The 20,962-nt window shown below is 47.6% G+C and overlaps 1 protein-coding gene across 6 annotated transcripts in view; it reads left to right on the plus strand.

The window, feature by feature from the left end:
- Positions 1-20,962, plus strand: part of pmfbp1 (polyamine modulated factor 1 binding protein 1) — a 1,352,449-nt gene that overhangs the window by 1,083,542 nt on the left and 247,945 nt on the right. For all 6 annotated transcript variants that reach the window (XM_072517945.1, XM_072517947.1, XM_072517950.1 and 3 more), the window contains 2 exons: positions 17,149-17,306; positions 20,020-20,266. In XM_072517945.1, coding sequence (XP_072374046.1) covers positions 17,149-17,306; positions 20,020-20,266 — 405 coding nt within the window. The remainder of the gene's footprint in view (positions 1-17,148; positions 17,307-20,019; positions 20,267-20,962) is intronic.

Here is a 20,962-nt window from a genome sequence, read left to right on the forward strand (position 1 = left end):
CTTTGAATGCTGAAAATCGTAACAAGGTTAAGGAATTTGAAAGTTCCACAAGTTTCAGGTTTGGGGATGATAATACTCTGAAGTCGCAGAAAAGAGTGGTGACCCCTTGCAATATTACTGGAGTGAATCATTTCATTTGCACGGATGTTGTATCAACTGAGATACCTTTGCTTCTGAGCAGACCGTCGATGAAGAAAGCGCACATGAAACTGGAAATGGAACAGGATAAGGCAACAGTTTTTGGAAAGACGGTGGACTTACAATTTACACAGTTGGGACACTATTGTATTCCATTACTGACAAATAATATTTCAAGTACAGTTGTTAAGGATGTGTTAATGGTAATTGAAAATGGTACTTTAGCTGATAAAAAGCTTGATGCATTAAAACTGCATCGGCAATTTGCGCATCCGTCTCCTGGGAGGCTGAAAAATGTATTAAAGGATGCAGGGGTAAAAGAGATGAAGACTACACTAAACTGATAGAACAGGTTAGTGATCGCTGTGAGGTTTGTAGGAAGTACAGAAGGACACCAGCATGACCGATAGTCACCCTACCTTTGGCCAGAGGTTTTAACGACATTGTGGCCATGGACCTTAAGATCTGGGATAAAGCCAATAATATATTTATTTTGCATTTTATTGATTTAGCAACCAGATTTAGTCAATCAACGATTGTACGAAGTAAAGAAAAGAGTAATTCTGGATCAAATCGTGGAAAAATGGATAGGGACAGGAATGGGCCCACCAGCAAAATTCCTTACGTACAATAGGGGAGAATTTGCTAATGATGAGTTTAGGGATTTGTGTGAAAACGTGATTATCACAGATACGAATACGGCTGCGGAAAGCCCATTTAGTAATGGTGTGTGTGAAAGAAACCATGCGGTAATAGATGACATGCTCTGGAAAATTTTGGCAGATAGACCAAACTGCAAGCTAAATTCAGCTTTAGCATGGGCGGTACATGTAAAGAATTCATTGCAGATGGTTGGGGGCTATAGTCCCTATCAATTAGTGTTTGGTAGAAATCCTAAAATTCCGTCCATTTTAGATGAAGACGCTTGGACCTTGGACACCACCCTGAGGAACTCCTGCAGTGATGTCCTGGAACTGAGATCACTGACCTCCAACAACCACAGCCATATTCTGTTGTGCTAGGTGTGACTCCAACCAGAGTTTTCCCCCTAATTCCCATTGACTCCAGTTTGGCTAAGGCTCCTTGATGCTATCCTCAATCAAATGCTGCCTTGATGTCAAGGGCAGTGCCTATCACCTTACCTCTGGAGTTCAGCTCTTTTATCCATGTTTGAACCATGGCTGTAATGAGGTCAAGAGCTGAGTGACTTTGGTGGAACCCAAACTGAGCATCAGTGAGCAGGTATTGCTGAGTAAGTGCCACTTCATAGCACTGTTGATGACCCTTTTCATCACTTTACTGATGATTGAGAGTGCACTGGTGGGGCGGTCATTGGCTGGGTTGGATTTGCCCTGCTTTTTGTTCACAGGACATGCCTGGGCAATTTTCCACATTGTTGGATAGATGCTAGTCTGCTAGATGTACTGGAATAGCTTGGCTAGAGCGCTCCAAATTCTGGAGCGCGTCTTCAGTTCTATTGCTGGAATATTGTCAGAGCCATAGCCTTTGCAGTATTCAGTGTCTTCAGCCATTTCTTGATTCACATGGAGTTAATCTTATTGGCATCTGAGATGTTGGAGTCCTCCAGAGGAGGCCATGTTGGATCATCCACTCGGCACTTCAAGCTGAAGATTTATCTTTTGCACTTCCTAGCTCACCCCCTGAATCTAGATGTCTCCCCACGATGCACATCTGAGGTGGAGGCAGCCAGCTGCTTACCTCGTCCCGTGGCCTTTGATGCCCCTGCCGGGCATTCTCTGGGGGCTCTGGGGCCGGAAGGCCCCGGCGCACTTGTCGACGGCACATGCACAGCCATGCCGCCCTGTCCCGTGTGCTGCCTTTGGGACGTGGCCTCATCAGAGGGGGGGATCTCTGAGGAGCTGTTGGCCACCATCCCCATTCCATGGGACGGTCAAGCCCCTGCATCAACTGGCTCTGCCAGCCCTGGCGGCTCCCCGATGTCTGTACCAAGGTGCTGACACCCTCGGCGATGCCCTGCAGTGATTGGCCATGCTCTGCAGCACCTCGGCAATGCCCACCTGTGACTGGGACAAGCTCCACAGCACCTTGGCCATTCCTATCTGAGAGGGGGACATGTCCCACAGAACCTCATCAAGATCAGCCTGCTACTGGGTCCCATCCCCAGCGAGACAGACATCCGGCTGAGACCCTCAGCTATGGCCATCACCGACTGCATGACTCCTTGGAAACCTTCACTAATGGTGCCGACGTCATGCACTAGGCTTTCCACTGTTCCACATACTCAGAATCAGAATGGGATCCAGCTGGGTCCAGGGATCCAGCAGATCTCCAACTGCTATCTCACCTGGGGGTTTCTTCCTCCACCCGATGTTCAAAAGCAGCTGTGTGGTGCCCACCAGATTGTTCCCCAGAAGTCTGACAAACGTTTCCCACCGAGGTATGTGTATCTGTGTTGGTGGAGGGTGGGAATGACAGCTGTGACACGTTGGTTGTGTCTTCCTCGGAAATTTCCTCCGAGATGTTCACCTGGGAAACTAGAGAGGGAGCCACCCCGGATGGGCCAGTGCCACCGGCTGGAGGACCTGTGGGAGAATGAACATGTGGTCAGTGGAGGGATTGGTCAATCAGTAAGGCAATAACAACTCCCGTTTGACAGGTCTTCCAGGTGTGGCCCGATGGATTCTCACTTCTGCAACTTCCTTCAACCTCCACTCTGTCCTCGGCCACCTCCAGGGTTAGTTCCTCGAAGGTGGTGAGGATTCTTAAGTCCGGCACGGCTCCACCAGTCTGGGCCGTCTTCCGGTGATTGTGCGAGAGCTTCTCCTGTAGAGACGGAGAGAGCATTGTTTTTTTTTTAAATATTTTATTGAAAATTTTTGGTCAACCATCACAGTACATTGTGTATCCTTTACACAATAATATAACAGTATAAATAACAATGACCTGTTCTATAAACAAAGAATAAATAATATATAACAAAAACTAAAACTAAAACTAAATGGCAACTGCCTTGTCTCAGATAAACACTCTCGAAAAATATGTTTTAACAGTCCAATATACAATTATTTATAGCAACGACCTATACATATTATACATATATATTAACAGCCCTGAGAGTCCTTCTGGTTCCTCCCCCCCCCCCCCCCCCCCCCCCCCCCCGGGCTGCTGCTGCTGCCTTCTTCTTTTCCATTCCTTCTATCTTTCTGTGAGGTATTCGACGAACGGTTGCCACCGCCTGGTGAACCCTTGAGCCGATCCCCTTAGGACGAACTTAATCCGTTCCAGCTTTATAAACCCTGCCATGTCATTTATCCAGGTCTCCACCCCCGGGGGCTTGGCTTCCTTCCACATCAACAGTATCCTGCGCCGGGCTATTAGGGACGCAAAGGCCAAAACATCGGCCTCTCTCGCCTCCTGCACTCCCGGCTCTTGTGCAACCCCAAATATAGCCAACCCCCAGCTTGGTTCGACCTGGACCCCCACTACTTTCGAAAGCACCTTTGTCACCCCCACCCAGAACCCCTGTAGTGCCGGACATGACCAGAACATGTGGGTGTGATTCGCTGGGCTTCTCGAGCATCTCGCACACCTATCCTCTGCCCCAAAAAATTTACTGAGCCGTGCTCCAGTCATATGCGCCCTGTGTAACACTTTAAATTGAATCAGGCTTAGCCTGGCACACGAGGACGATGAGTTTACCCTACTTAGGGCATCCGCCCACAGCCCCTCCTCAATCTCCTCCCCGAGCTCTTCTTCCCATTTCCCTTTCAGCTCATCTACCATAATCTCCCCCTCGTCCCTCATTTCCCTATATATATCTGACACCTTACCGTCCCCCACCCATGTCTTTGAGATCACTCTGTCCTGCACCTCATGCGTCGGGAGCTGCGGGAATTCCCTCACCTGTTGCCTCGCAAAAGCCCTCAGTTGCATATACCGGAATGCATTCCCTTGGGGCAACCCATATTTCTCGGTCAGCGCTCCCAGACTTGCGAACTTCCCATCCACAAACAGATCTTTCAGTTGCGTTACTCCTGCTCTTTGCCATATTCCAAATCCCCCATCCATTCTCCCCGGGGCAAACCTATGGTTATTTCTTATCGGGGACCCCACCAAGGCTCCCGTCTTTCCCCTATGCCGTCTCCACTGTCCTCAAATTTTCAAAGTCGCCACCACCACCGGGCTTGTGGTGTATTTCTTCGGTGAGAACGGCAATGGGGCCGTCACCATAGCTTGTAGGCTAGTCCCCCTACAGGACGCCCTCTCCAATCTCTTCCACGCCGCTCCCTCCTCTTCTCTCATCCACTTACTCACCATTGAGATATTGGCGGCCCAGTAGTACTCACTTAGGCTCGGTAGTGCCAGCCCCCCCCTATCCCTACTACGCTGTAAGAATCCCTTCCTCACTCTCGGGGTCTTCCCGGCCCACACAAAACTCATGATACTCTTTTCGATCCTTTTGAAAAAAGCCTTCGTGATCACCACCGGGAGGCACTGAAACACAAAGAGGAATCTCGGGAGGACTACCATTTTAACCGCCTGCACCCTCCCTGCCAGTGACAGGGATACCATGTCCCATCTCGTGAAGTCCTCCTCCATTTGTTCCACCAATCGCGTTAAATTTAACCTATGCAATGTACCCCAATTCTTGGCTATCTGGATCCCCAAGTAACGAAAGTCCCTTGTTACCTTCCTCAGCGGAAAGTCCTCTATTTCTCTGCTCTGCTCCCCTGGATGCACCACAAACAACTCACTTTTCCCCATGTTCAGTTTATATCCTGAGAATTCTCAAAAAAACTCCCGAAGTGTCCGCATTATCTCTGGCATCCCCTCCGCCGGGTCCGCTACATATAACAACAAATCATCCGCATACAGAGATACCCGGTGTTCTTCTCCTCCTCTAAGTACTCCCCTCCACTTCTTGGAACCCCTCAATGCTATTGCCAGAGGCTCAATCGCCAGTGCAAACAATAATGGGGACAGAGGGCATCCCTGCCTTGTCCCTCTATGGAGCCGAAAGTATGCAGATCCCCGTCCATTCGTGACCACACTCGCTACTGGGGCCCTATACAACAGCTGCACCCATCCAACATACTCATCTCCAAAACCAAATCTCCTCAGCACCTCCCACAAATAATCCCACTCCACTCTATCAAATGCTTTCTCGGCATCCATCGCCACCACTATCTCCGCTTCCCCCTCTGGTGGGGTCATCATCATTACCCCTAGCAGCCTCCGTATATTCGTATTCAGCTGTCTCCTCTTCACAAACCCAGTTTGGTCCTCATGAACCACCTTCGGGACACAATCCTCTATCCTCATTGCCATTACCTTGGCCAGAACCTTAGCGTCTACATTTAGGAGGGAAATAGGTCTATAGGACCCGCATCGCAGCGGGTCCTTTTCCTTCTTTAGGAGAAGCGATATCGTTGCCTCAGACATAGTCGGGGGCAGCTGTCCCCTTTCCTTTGCCTCATTAAAGGTCCTCATCAGTAGCGGGGCGAGCAAGTCCACATATTCCCTGTAAAATTCAACTGGGAATCCATCCGGACCCGGAGCCTTCCCTGCCTGCATACTCCTAATTCCATTCACTACTTCCTCTATTTCAATCTGTGCTCCCAGTCCCACCCTTTCCTGCTCCTCCACCTTGGGAAATTCCAGCCGGTCCAGAAAGCCCATCATTCTCTCCCTCCCATCCGGGGGTTGAGCTTCGTATAATTTTTTATAAAATGCCTTGAACACTCCATTCACTCTCTCCGCTCCCCGCTCCATCTCTCCTTCCTCATCCCTCACTCCCCCTATTTCCCTCGCTGCTCCCCTTTTCCTCAATTGGTGGGCCAGAAACCTGCTCGCCTTCTCCCCATATTCGTACTGTACACCCTGTGCCTTCCTGCACTGTGCCTCTGCAGTACCCGTTGTCAGCAAGTCAAATTCTACGTGTAGCCTTTGCCTTTCCCTGTACAGTCCCTCCTCCGGTGCCTCCGCATATTGCCTGTCCACCCTCAGAGGTTCTTGCAGCAACCGTTCCCGTTCCCTACTCTCCTGCTTTCCTTTATGTGCCCTTATTGATATCAGCTCCCCTCTAACCACTGCCTTCAGCGCCTCCCAGACCACTCCCACCTGGACCTCCCCATTATCATTGAGTTCCAAGTACTTTTCAATGCACCCCCTCACCCTTAGACACACCCCCTCATCTGCCATTAGTCCCATGTCCATTCTCCAGGGTGGGCGCCCTTCTGTTTCCTCCCCTATCTCCAAGTCCACCCAATGTGGAGCGTGATCCGAAATGGCTATAGCCGTATACTCCGTTCCCCTCACCTTCGGGATCAACGCCCTTCCTAAAACAAAAAAGTCTATTCGCGAATAGACTTTATGGACGTAGGAGAAAAACGAAAACTCCTTACTCCTAGGTCTGCTAAATCTCCACGAGTCTACTCCTCCCATCTGCTCCATAAAATCTTTAAGCACCTTGACTGCTGCCGGCCTCCTTCCAGTCCTGGACCTCGACCTGTCCAGCCCTGATTCCAACACCGTATTGAAATCTCCCCCCATTACCAACTTTCCCACCTCTAGGTCCGGGATGCGTCCTAGCATACGCATCATAAAATTGGCATCATCCCAGTTCGAGGCATATACGTTCACTAAGCCCACCGTCTCCCCCTGTAGTTTGCCACTCACCATCACGTATCTGCCCCCGCTATCCGCCACATTAGTCTTTGCCTCAAACATTACCCGCTTCCCCAATAATATAGCCACCCCCCTGTTTTTCGCATCTAGCCCCGAATGGAACACCTGCCCCACCCAAACTTTGCGTAGTCTCACCTGGTCTATCAGTTTCAAGTGCGTTTCCTGTAACATAACCACGTCTGCCTTAAGTTTCTTAAGGTGTGCGAGTACCCCTGCCCTCTTTATCGGCCAGTTCAGCCCTCTCACATTCCACGTGATCAGCCGGGTTGGGGGGCTTTTTACCCCACCCCCCTTGTCGATTAGCCATCCCCTTTTTCCAGCTCCTCACCCGGTTCCCACGCAGCTGTGTCCCCCCCAGGCGGTGCCCCCCCCCGCCCATCCCACCCCATGCCAGCTCCCCCCTCTCCCCAGCAGCAGCAGCCCAATAATTCCCCCCTCCCAACCCCCCCGCTAGATCCCCCACTAGCGTAGTTACACCCCCCATGTTGCTCCCAGAAGTCAGCAAACTCTGGCCGACCTCGGCTTCCCCCCGTGACCTCGGCTCGCACCGTGCGACGCCCCCTCCTTCCTGCTTCCCTATTCCCGCCATGATTATCATAGCGCGGGAACCGAGCCCGCGCTTCCCCCTTGGCCCCGCCCCCAATGGCCAACGCCCCATCTCCTCCACCTCCTTTCCTCCCCCCACCACCTCCTGTGGAAGAGAGCAAAGTTACCACATCGCAGGATTAATAACATAAAATTCCTCTTTCCCCCCTTTTTACCCCCCTTTTCGCCCCCCATACTCGCCCCACCACTTTGTTTCAAACGTTCTTTTTTTTAATAACCCGCTCATTCCAATTTTTCTTCCACGATAAAAGTCCACGCCTCATCCGCCGTCTCAAAGTAGTGATGCCTCCCTTGATATGTGACCCACAGTCTTGCCGGTTGCAGCAATCCGAATGTTATCTTCTTTTTGTGAAGCACCGCCTTGGCCCGATTAAAGCTCGCCCTCCTTCTCGCCACCTCCGCACTCCAGTCTTGGTATACGCGGATCACCGCGTTCTCCCACTTACTGCTCCGAGTTTTCTTTCCCCATCTAAGGACCATCTCTCTATCCTTAAAACGGAGGAATCTCACCACTATGGCTCTAGGAATTTCTCCTGCTCTCGGTCCTCGCGCCATCACTCGGTATGCTCCCTCCACCTCCAGCAGACCCGCCGGGGCCTCCGCTCCCATTAACGAGTGCAGCATCGTGCTCACATATGCCCCGACGTCCGCTCCCTCCGCACCTTCAGGAAGACCAAGAATCCTTAGGTTGTTCCTCCTCGCGTTGTTCTCCAGCGCCTCCAGCCTTTCCACACATCGTTTATGGTGTGCCTCGTGCATCTCCGTCTTCACCACCAGGCCCTGTATGTCGTCCTCATTCTCGGCAGCCTTTGCCTTCACGACCCGAAGCTCCCGCTCCTGGGTCTTTTGCTCCTCCTTTAGCCCTTCGATCGCCTGTAATATCGGGGCCAACAGCTCCTTCTTCATTTCCTTTTTGAGTTCTTCCACGCAGCGTTTCAAAAACTCGTGTTGTTCAGGGCCCCATATTAAACTGCCACCTTCCGACGCCATCTTGGTTTTTGCTTGCCTTCCTTGCCACTGCTCTAAAGGATCCACCGCAATCCTGCCACCTTCCTCTCCTTTTGCATCCGTATCCAGGGGGGATTCCCTTCTGGTTCACCGCACAGTACTTTTAGCCGTTAAAATTGCCGTTGGGGCTCTTATTAAGAGCCCAAAAGTCCGTTCCACCGGGAGCTGCCGAAACGTGCGACTCAGCTGGTCATCGCCGCACCCGGAAGTCCGCAGAGAGCATTGTTAGCCACACGCGTGGTTCACAATGGTGGGAGGGGGGATGTTAAGGAAGGGAGAGGGGGGGTTGAAGGGGGAGGGGGGTGAAGGGAGGGTTGGGGAGGCAGGTGGCGGGTTGGTGGGTGGATGCTCGTTAAGTGGGGGTGGAAAGGTCTTGGGGGGTGGGCGGGGGGGTTACGCTGTGGCCTCGTTAAGTGGACCAATTAATGTTGAATAGCATTGCTGGCCTCGCTGGGCCGAGCGCCAGGAAGCTCGAGACAGTTCCCACTCACTACCACACTTAGAAACCTTTCTGGAGAATTGCGCCCTGAATCTCGGGATTGCAAGTCCATTGACAATACCACCACTGCTCCCTCTTCTGTCCCAGTCAATATTACTTTTGACATGTTGGGAAAGGCACAGAGACAGGTGGGCATGGAATTTTGTTCCGCCAGAAAGTGTGCCAGGTCTCTGGCATCAACCTGCCCACAAGCTACCTTTCCACAAGTTGCGGGTAGCCAGTTGACCTTGTTAAATGCGCATTAAGGCCTATAGTGAATGGCCGCTTGTTTCCAGTTCGCCACAGGCATTGGAGAGCTGCCTGGTGGCAGACGATGCAACTTGTACTGTGAAGGGAATCACTTAATGTGTCCCAGCTGCTGAAGCCCTTTTGTTTTAAATTTTAAAAAGTTGGAGAGAGGTCCCCTCAATAATAACCAGCACGGGACGTACGGTGTGGGGATGATTGTTTTCCCCATGCTCCTGGAGGAGTATGAGTTCCCCCATTAGGGCGGTGTAACTTACCCGTACTTGCATAAAAGATCAGACCGACAGGAGAGAGTAGCCTGTGAGGTTCTAGGGGTATTCATATATATAATTTTTAAAAATAAATTTAGAATACCCTATTATTTTACTCCAATTAAGGGTAATTTAGTGCGGCCAATCCAACTACCCTACACATCTTTGGGTTGTGGGGGTAATGCCCATGCAGACACAGGGAGAATGTGCAAACTCCACACAGATAGAGATCCGGGGCCGGGATCAAACCCGGGTCCTCGGCGTCATGAGGCAGCAGTGCTAACCACTGCCCCACTGTGCCGCCCACAACTCATATATATATAACTGTTGTAAAATTAATGTTTACTTTTACTCACTTTGGACTGCCCGAGTCTTACTAAACTGGCGACAAGGGTAAACCTGGAACGGTTGACCTGCAACCTGTCTAGCTGAGCCACCTCCCTGCGCTGACTTTTTTTCGCACCACGGTTCGAAGTTGAGTGAGTGACGATGCCTCTGATTGGCATTTGGGTGTTTTTGAACCTGATATGGAGACCTTCAGAGTCAATATTATCACAGAGAATGAGCGGCAGACCATAATTCTGCTGACAGCCTGTGGAGCGGATACATTTGGAGTGATCGGGGGCCTCCTGTTTCCGGCGGTGACCGTCACAATGTCTTTCAACCAGCTCGTGGTGTTGATGGGACATAATTTCAACCCAACAATGCCTATCATCGTTCAGCGATACAAATTCAATACGGCAGAGAGGTCCACCAGTGAATCCATTACAGAGTTTGTTTCAAGACTTTGTAAAATCGCCGAGTACTGTGAGTATGGCACTGTTTTAGCAAATATGCTCCTCGACCGTCTGGTCTGCGGAGTAAACAACAATAAACTCTTCAGAAACTTCTGGAAGAAAATTCCCTCATGTTTCAACAGGCACTGCAAATCTCCCTTTCCCAAGAGAGCGCGGTAAAGGGCATTCAAGAAATAGAGGGTATAGAAGTAAATGTTGTCTGACGCCACCGCCCACATGGTTCCTCTATGCCTCGGAAGGAGCGCGTGGCGATTCCGGCCTTTGGTCAAGGGGCCAGGCGCCACATCGCACACCATCCCTGGACTCCGCTGACAGCAATTCCGCCCCCTGCGTGACATGCGGACATCGGACTAGACGTAACTTCCGGCAGCAAGAGAGCCAGTACCCTAGACGCCCTGGTCATGGTAGGTGCTAACCCATGGTAAGGCCTTGCATTTGGACAACCCGGAAGAGGCCGAGATGCATCTCAATTGTGTGTTGGCACATCGTTTAGCCCCGATCCGTATTCCGGTTCGGATCAATGGACATTTACTCCAGCTGGCATTGGATACAGGAGTGACTGTTTTGGTAATGGTGCAACACACCTCTGACCAGATCAAACAGAGTGGGTACATTGTCGTTGATGGGCATGAAAGCTAGGTTGGCCACATTTATGGCTGAACGTTTGGAAATGTGGGGTCTACGCTCCCTCCAGTGGTTTACGCTGGTCAGTCCCTGCACCTTCCCTCATTATGGTGCAGGGCGATGGCCCTAGCACATTGGGCCTTGATTGACTGCACCAATTGAAGATCAGTTGTCATTATGTGTTTCAAGTGGGGACAGGGGGCTTATGCTCGATGTTGAGCAGGTGCTCCAAAGTTTTCCGGCCGGGCCTCGGGACCATTATAATAATAATAATAATCTTTATTGTCACAAGTAGGCTTACATTAACACTGCAATGAAGTTACTGTGAAAAGCCCCTAGTCGCCACATTCCGGCACCTGTTTGCGTACACAGTGGGAGAATTCAGAATGTCCAAATGACCTAACAGCACATCTTTCGAGACTTGTAGGAGGAAACCGGAGCACCCGGAGGAAACACATGCACACACGTGTAGACTCCACACAGACAGTGACCCAAGCCGAGAATCGAACCTGGAACTCTGGAGCTGTGAAGCAACAGTGCTACCCACCGTGCTGCACCAAAGGAGGGCCATGGCTACTATCCAGGTGGCCCTGAGGTCCAACCCCAATATTGTCGGGCCGCCCAGTCCCTTACGCCATCATTGGGAAGGTTGAGACTAAGCTTGGACGGTTGGTGAGTTTGGGAATCTTCCAGCCAGTGCACTTCGCCGACTGGGTGGCGCTGGTGGTCCCAGTGTTGAAGCCAGATCAGACAGTTCACCTTTGTGATGATTACAAGTTAACAGTGAACAAGGCTTCCCATTAGACGTTCACTAAGCTCAACATGAGCAATGCTTATTTGCAATTACATTTGGATAAGGCCTTGCACAATGGGGGTGAGGGGGATGGTCCTGAAGCCTGCAGGATAAACCTACCCATCATTTTCCTCCAAGCCTGTTGGCTGGTGGCCACTGGGCAGGTAAAAGGCATCACTGGAGATTCCTAGATACAGAAACTTGAAATAAACTTGAAATAAAAATCACACTTGGAGTATAGTTCAATTCTGGTCTCCACACTACCAGAAGGATGTGGAGGCTTTAGAGAGGATGCAGAAGAGATTTACCAGGATGTTGCCTGGTATGGGGGCATTAGCTATAAAGAGAGGTTGAATAAACTCGGTTTGTTCTCACTGGAACGAAGGAGGTTGAGGGGCGACCTGATAGAGGTCTACAACATTATCGGGCATAGGCAGAGTGGATAGTCACAGACTTTTTCCCAGGGTAGAGGGGTCAATTACTAGGGGGCATAGGTTTAAGGTGCGAGGGGCAAGGTTTAGAGGAGATGTACGAGGTAATCCTTTACACAGAGGGCAGTGGGTGCCTGGAACTCGCTGCCGGAGGAGGTGGTGGAAGCAGGGACGATAGTGACATTTAAGGGGCATCTTGACAAATACATGAATAGGATGGGAATAGAGGGATACGGACCCCGGAAGTGTAGAAGATTTTAGTTTAGACGGGCAGCATGGTTGGCGCAGGCTTGGAGGGCCGAAGGGCCTGTTCCTGTCCTGTGCTGTACTTTGCTTTGTTCTTTGTTCTTGTTCTAAAGTTTGTTGGTGTGTTAATATTGAGAGTAAAATTGACAAATCAACAGACTTTTAAACACCAAAGTGATTGCACCCTTGTGCAAATACAAATTGTTCCTCTTTCCTTTCCTGTTGCTTCTATGTGTTGTTTCAGAGCTGGAGTCAGGCTGCTTTTCTCTTCTGCTCAAATGCTTTTGGCGGCATCCTTTCACTTTGGGGAAGGGTGACAGTGGTGCAGTGGTTAGCACTGCTGTCTCACGGTGCCGAGGACCCGGGTTTGATCCTGTCCCCAGGTCACTGTCCGTGTGAAGTTTGCACATTCTCCCCGTGTCTGTGTGGGTCTCACCCACACAACACAAAGATGTGCAGGGTAGGTGGATTGGCCACGCTAAATTGCCCCTTAATTTTTTATTTTATTTAAATGGCCGAACAAGCCACTTATTTCTAAGGATGGGCAACAAATGCTGGTCTTACCAGTGACACCAGAATGACTTTTAATATTGTGCAACAGAATTGTAGGAAGGCATAGAATTGGAGGTAGCTTGAAACACAACTAAACCAATAAAGGAACGAGCAGTTGTGAATGAAACTATGTTAAAGTCATTTGCCACTGAAACCAGTGCTGGGACAATTGCTGATCTTGGTATATTTTTTAAAACTCATTCTCAGAAATAGACTTTACTAAGAAATTTTCAATGATTGGCCATTCCTTTTTGAAAAGTGGTGGTGGGCCTTCTTCTTCAACCACTGCAGTCAATGTGGAATGTTCACCCACAATTGGATAAAGTTTTCCAGGAATTTGACTTCACAACATTGAAAGATTGGTGATATATGTCCAAGTCTAAGTTTTCGTTTTCCAAAATTTCTTAGATTCAGGAAAGGTGCCATCAGCTTTTAAAATAGCAAATGGGTCTCCTCTATTCAAGGAAAGGAGGCAGAAAGCAGGAAATTACAGGCCAGTTAACTTAACATGGGAAAATTCCTGGAATCTATTATTAGGGAGGTTCTAGCGGGGCACATAGAAAATTCTAATGCAATCAAGTAGAGTTAGCATGGTTTTGTGAAAGGGAAATCATGTTTGACTCATTTATTGGAGTTCTTTGAGGAAGTAACGAACAACTAGATAAGGGGAAGTGTGGATGTGATGTACTTGGATATCCAGAAGGCATCTCACAAGGTGGCACATCAAAGATCACTATGCAAATTAAGAGCTCATGGTGAAGAGAGTATTATATTAGCATTGGATAGAGGATTGATTAGCTAAAAGGCAGCAAAGAAACAAGATGACTGGGTCTTTTTCAGGTTTGCAAGATGTGATGAGTGGAGTGCCACATGGATTAGTGCTGGGGCCCAACTATTTATAATTTATATCAATGACTTGCATGAAGGGACCAAATGCATTTTCGCTAAATTTGCTGCCGACGAAAATAGGTAGGAACGTAAGTTATGAAGAGGACATAAGGAGTCCGCAAAGGAACATAAATAGATTAAGTGAGGGTCAAAAAATTGACTGATGGAGTACAATGTAGGAAAATGTGAACTTGTCCACTTTGGCATGATGAATAGTAAAGCAAGATATTATTTAAATGGGGAGATTGCAGAGCTTGAGATACAGAGGGATCTGGGTGTCCTGGGACATGAAAAGTTATTATGCAGATGCAGCAAGTTGTTAGGAAGGATAATGGAATAAAGAAAGATATTATTTTAGTGGGGAGATTGCAGAACTCTGAGTTAAGAGGGATCTGGGTGACATGGTACATAAATTTAAAAATGTTAGTTTGCAAGTACAGCAAGTTATATGTAGGCAAATGGAATGCTGTGATTAAATGCAATGAGAATAAAATATATAAAAGCAGGGATGCTTTGCTACAATTGCACAGGGTGTTGGTGAGACCGCATCTAGGTTCTGTGTACAGCTTTGGTCTCCATATTTAAGAAAGGATATAAATGCTTTAGGAACATCACAAAGAAGGTTCACTCAACTCAGTGGGCAACCTGCAGCCTGGAGGCCATATGCAGCCCATCTAAGTTCTGAATACAGCTTACGAGACATTTTGTTGACTGTTGCCCATCCGCAAGGTTGCCACATTCTGCTGATTTCCATCCCTGTCGTTTTTTTCCTACTGGCATGACTGAAGTAATACGCACGTAAAGCAAGGGCAAGTGAAGTAAGGTGCATGCTGATTGTACACAACATTGACTGTGAGAGCCATGCGCTCCCTCTACATCCCAGTGCAAATGTTTATTTTGTTTTTACCATTTGAAGTAGATGACAATTCTATTAATAAATAAATGATTAAGCATTTTCTATAACTCGTTATGAAATATTCTAAGTGTATTAAATGTATTCAGTCTTATTCATGGAGTCATGGTTAGTGAACAGGTCCAATTTCAATCTTGCGGCCTACTGAGATGAAGGACGGCCACTCCTTTGGCCTACTCACGAGCTTTGATTGCCCATTACTGTCTCAACTGATACCTGGAATGGGTGGATTATCTTACAAGTAAATGTTGGACAGGCTGGGGCTGAATCCTTTCTAGTTTAGAAGATTCAAACGTGATATAATTGAAGAATTTAGGATCCTGAGGGGACTTGACAGGGTGGATGCTGAAAGGATATTTCCCCTAGTGGGAGAGACTGGAACGAGTTTCACAGTTTGAAAATAAGGGGTCTCCCATTTAAAACTGTGATGAGAAGAAATTCCTTCTCTCAGAAGGTTGTGAATCTTTGAAACTTTATTCCCCAGAGAATGGTAGGGGCAGGGCAATGACTATTTGTAAGGCAGAGGTCGGTAGATTCTTCACAAACAAGGGAGTCCAAAGTTATCGGGGTTAGGTGGAATGTGAAGTTGAGGCCACAATCATATCAACCATGATCTTATTGAATGATGGAGCAGGCTTGAGAGGTGTAGCGCACAAAGACTCACGAGAGACGAATAGAGACGAAGTCGATGAGGCTTTATTAAGCGTGACTTGTTCCCCGCAGTTCAGTAGCAGACTGGCCTGCGGGGGAGAACTCCTGGTTCTTATACTCCGCCTTCAGGGCGGAGCTAGAGGTCAACAGCCAACCAGGACCCGGGATCTGTCAGCCAATGACATCACGGCTTCACAGTCCCACATGACCCCTAATGCATACTACCACAAGAGGCAAATGGCCTACTGCTCCTAATTTGTATGCAAGTCAAGTTGGTGTGCAATCTGAGGTAATGGTGTTTTCTTGCACCGTCAACCCTCGTCTTTCCAGGCAGTGAAGTGGTCCTGGGTATGAGAAATGCTGTTGAAAAAGTCTTGGTGACTTGCTGCAGAGCATCCAGTAGGTATAACACACTGCAACCACAGTACACAAGTGGAGAATGTTTACGCTGGTGGATGGTGTTGAGTTTCCTGAGTATTGTTGCACTGCTTCCGTCCAGGCAAATGAGGTGTATTCCATCGCACTACTGTACTCTTGCATTGTTGTTCTTCTCATTCCAGAGGACACTCACAAATATGTGTTACAATTTAAAGTCACAGTCGTGTATTATCTGGTGTTTAAACTGTGGCAACTCACCGCCACCTTCTCAATTGGGGATGGACACCAAATGCATGTCCTTGCCAGTGATACTCTAATTCTATGAATGATAAAAATTAAATATGTAAAGATGATTGGATAGGAATGGTGCAACATTAGTAGAGGTGCAACATTTTTCAATTTCCAAAACTACTGAGAGGCACGTGCATACTAAATTCATTTTGCAGGTATTGAGGGCGGGACTCTCTCAGCCCGGGGCCGAGCCGGAGATTCCCCACGACCGGTGCGAATCGCGCCACGCCGCCCCGACGCCGGCATGCGATTCTCTGCAGAGTGGATAATCGGCGCCATTGACGCCAATGTGGTTGGCACGCCGCTGGTCGGGGCCGCTCTACGTGGCCGGCCCACCGATTCTCGGCCCGGGATAGGCCAAGCGGCCGTCGTAAAAAAGCCGAGTCCCGCCGGCACCATCCACACCTGCTCTCAGCCGGCAGGAACCCGGCTTGGAAGGGTCTGGAGGCGGCCTGGGGGGGGTGGGGTCTGACCCCGGGGGGGTGGGGGGACCTTCGAGGTGGCCTGGCCCCTCTAGCTGGGGGCCTCCTTTCTTGCGCGCCGGCCCCTGTAGTCCTGCGCTATGTTGCGCCGGGGCCGGCCACTGCGCATGCGCGCATTGGCGCCGGTGCCACTGCGCATGCGCAGATCCCACGGCACCCAGTTGACGCCGGGATCAGCAGCTGGACATGCATGAACCGCTCCTGTGCTGGCGCCCTGTAGGGGCCAGAATTGATGATCCTGAGGCCGTGTTGACACCGTCGAGAAACGTGACGGCATTTCCGACGGCGTCAACGCTTCGCCTCAGGATCACAGAATCCCGCCCTGAAGATCTTTCATTTTAGGCAAATTACTAAATTCCAATGAACCTCTGCTAAGAAACAAGCCATTAATGCACAAGAAAAAGCAGCATTCCTTTATTGAATGCAACAGTCACAATAACAGTTATATTGTTATCTTTCTACTCGTAGTTAGAATGTCTTATGCTAGCATTCAGAATCTCAAACTGAGCAAAGTGTCACATGTGTTCCCTCTGCTAGAAACAGCACAGCGTTGTTCGTCAACCACTTTCTGTTCAGCCCTCTGATCGATCCTCGACCCTTCCTCTGTCATATGACTTAACATAACAAATGCATTATTAACTGCTGTCAAATTCTTTATTAATGCTGTAATATTTTGAACCAAAAGATATAGCACGCTTAGAGAAAGTTATCCAAAGCCTGCAACTTGATGTGGCCTCTGAGTTGCAAAAACACCAAATGGAGTCAGCCAAACTGGGACAGCAGATCATTCAACTGGAGAATGACCTCCACAACAGTCGAAAACTATACAACCAGCGAGAGCAGGTGAGCAATTAAAGCAGAGACCAATATAGCCACCCAGTTGCATATTCCCATACAGTCCCAAAACAGTATGGAATTTAACATGCAGTATTGCATAATATGTTTAACTAAACAGCAATGTTGTTTTAAAAATTAATTCATGGGATGTGGGCATCACTGGCTGGGCCAGCATTTATTGCCCAAACCTGACTGCCCTTGAACTGAGTTGCTTGCTAGACTATTTCAGGTGGCATTTTCGGGTCAATCCCATTGCTGTGGACCTGGAGTCACATGTAGGCCTGACCAGGTAAGGATGTGAGTTTCCTTCCCAAAAGGACACTAGTGAACCACATGGATTTTTACAACTATCGGCAATGGGTTAATGATCATTATTGCATTTTTTTCTTATTGAATTCAAATTTCACCATCTGCCAAACCTGGACCGCCAGAGCATTACGCTGGGTCTCAGGACCACTAGTGTAGTGAAAATACCACTGTGCCACCGTCGCCCTGGAGGTGTGTAAGGGTATAAATATTGAACTTTAATACATTTGAAACTATTTCAAAAACACTAATTGATCATTTTGAAAATAACAGATTTGGAAACATTCTTCAGCAATCGTGTAATATCTGGAGATTCACATGTGTAGTTAAAAAAAATTTTGTCCCAAAGTCACGGGGCGCGATTCCAAGGCCTTGTTACACTCTCGCTCAAGTGAAACAAGGCTAGTGAATAGGGGAAGAGGCCAAAAACAAGAACCACACCAGGTGCCAAACAGTTTGTGATGCATCTGGCCTGCTTCCATAGGCGAAATCGGGATCTCGCCATAGCGTGGCGAGAAACCAATTATCACCACTTAAGCCCTATTTCCATACAATGAACGGGAGCCACCCCATATCCAACGACTTCCCATCATTCATCGGCCTCCCCAGCAAGTGGTCATGCTGGCGCCAGTTAGTACTCTTTTTTTAAACACATGAACCTGGCAGAAGGGCTTCTGTGGGGAGCTGAGGAGGTGAGTAGCAGTCTTTGCTCACATGCAAAGATCCCAAGGCCCGAGGGTGCTGGGCCTGCTACCCCAGTGCTCCTCAGTGCGGGGTGGGGGACCCTCGGCAGGTGGGGGGTTGAGACAGCATCAGCTGGGGTGGGCCGCCATAAGGGGGGGGAGAGGTGCTTGGGGGGCAATCGCTCGTGGCACCACCATGTCAACCCCTGGATTGTGGAGGCGGGGAACACAGGACATCCCTCCTGGCCTCCACAGCGTCTAACAGCCTCCCCAGGTCAGCATCCCCGAATCTTGGGGCCAGTCTCTTGGGCGCCATTGTTGTGCGGTGGCTGGGGTTGGCTGAGCAAGTGCAGCTTAAGTGCTGCTCGACCTTGTTAGCAGGGGGGGGCTGGCGAGCGCGGTGCCAGCGAATCAGATGGCGAGCTTTCATTTTTGGCGAGAAGCCCGTGAGGCCTCGATAAGTGGACCAATTATTGTTGAATTGCGTTACCGGCCTCGTTGTGCCGAACACCGGGAAGCTCACGGCAATCACTGCTCGCTACAACACTTAGAAATCTTTCTGGAGAATAGTGCCCAGAATTTCTCCTCTGTGTATTATCAATAAGAGGGAATAATTTTGATTGTGAGTGGTTTCAATCATCCAATTACTGGAATACCTACTTCATAGCTACTTCTATTCAGGATTCTACACTCCTTATCAATGTCTGTGTCCTGAGAATCATTTTAATCCAGTCTCTGCTGGCTAGCAAATTGATTGCTTATTTTAAGATGTGGAAAAATTCATTAGCAATTTAGCATAAAGATTGATCAAAACTGATACTAGCTTGAGGCAACTTTGTGACAATTTGCTGTCCTAAAAGTTTCTCATTTAAAATTAACTAGTAATGAAATAAAATGTGGGTTTTAGCTAGATGAATAGATGCTGTGATTTTTAACATAATAAAAAATAACTTAAACCAGATAAAAAGTTTCAATTTAATAATATATGCATTTCAGAAAATTCAGGGTACAGTATCATCAAATATCTAAGACACAGGGAAAAGCTAGTATACAATTTAACCCAAGCATTACAAACAAATATTATTCATTTCGTTGAAATATTTTTGTTGCTTCATCACTTCATAGATACATAGCGGCATTCATCATTTGTGAGGAGAACTATTCCGGCCTAGCAATTATCTTGTGAGGGTTACTTTTTTGTGAATTTGAGGGTTGTTTCAAACATTACATGAATATAATTAATTTTTACACTACCTCACAAAATATAAATACTGCAACATGATTAAACAAAATAGACTGCTGATGATTTCTGTGATTCAAACCTTTCAGGTACCTAAGCTGCTCTCTGATTAAAAGAGCAGTCCAGTGTGGGTAAACAGATTTTTAAAAGGTTTATTTTTAAAGGTTTATAAGGTCACTTTAGCACCAATATTAATGTCAAATCATATCTATTAGGTTAATGAAATTGCTGCTGCTGATTCATATTTCAGGGCCTTAAGATGGATCTGCAGCTGGCCACCATCATAAGCCTATAGATTTATTCTTAACACAGTTCTGTGGTTGATGTGTTGTTTGAAGCTGTACAGCACTTTGATGTTTCTGATTTAAGCTTTAATGCAGCTTCTGATCAACTTATGATCCAAATGATTAAGTGTAGGTTTTGGGTCACTTAAATAATGCTCTTAGAAGTAAATTTGCACGATACATACTCTGCATTATTTCCTCCAAAGGCAATACAGAAGAGAGATGACCTCTTGAGGAAGTCCGAAACAGACCTGCTCCAAGCTCGTGATAGAATCAAAGGGAAGGTAACAGAAATTGAGAAGCAAGAGGCTGTGGTGAAAGGCCTTGAGATGGATCTTCAGAGGCTGGAAAAGGAAAAGCAGCAAAAAGAAAATGAGAACATTTCCCTTAAGGCAGAGATGGAGCAGCTGAAACAGGATCTACAAAACAGCAAAATAAACTGCAGAGAATTTGGTAAGACATGCTGACATTTGTTGGTGTGTTCCACAGTATACAATTTCCAATGTAATACCTGATTGACGCAACAAAAGCATATCCTTATTTTCCAGTCTAAAATATATATACATTTAAAAACAACCAGATTATTCAAATGCAACTTTCAGTACCCTGAATATTTTCCCATATATTTTATTTTAAGTGGCTCAAGGTTTTACTTGTATGTGTATCATTTTTTTTTTCGGTTTTACTGAGTTAACTCAACTGCAAAAGATAGTGATTCATCTGGTATCTGCCAGTGACATAGATAATGGGGTGGATTTTGCTGTGGAAATTAGACAGCAGCTTCCACTGAGCACAAATATATAGTCAAATATGACAATCCAGAAGTTGCTGTCCAAAGTGAGTCTATTCAAATGAGTAAGCAGCATACAATTCCTGTGCTGACCTTGTATATATGGACTAAAGTATGCACAGAAAGTCAAGTCATTCCAGCCTAAATACCTTTTTAACAATGTAATAAGTCTTAATTACTTCCAAACAGCCTCTGTGGCACTGGAAATTAACGAGAGAGTCATTCCTTCAGATTTAAATTATTGCAGGAGTATTTTTAACTTTTTTGTCTTTTCTATCTTTGTCTCTTAATTCAACCTTTCTTTCCTATTCTTTATTTTGTTTTCAGTACTCGATTTGACACTGAATTCACTATTCTAA

Source organism: Scyliorhinus torazame, chromosome 10 (genome assembly GCF_047496885.1).
Source record: "Scyliorhinus torazame isolate Kashiwa2021f chromosome 10, sScyTor2.1, whole genome shotgun sequence".
Taxonomy (NCBI): domain Eukaryota; kingdom Metazoa; phylum Chordata; class Chondrichthyes; order Carcharhiniformes; family Scyliorhinidae; genus Scyliorhinus; species Scyliorhinus torazame.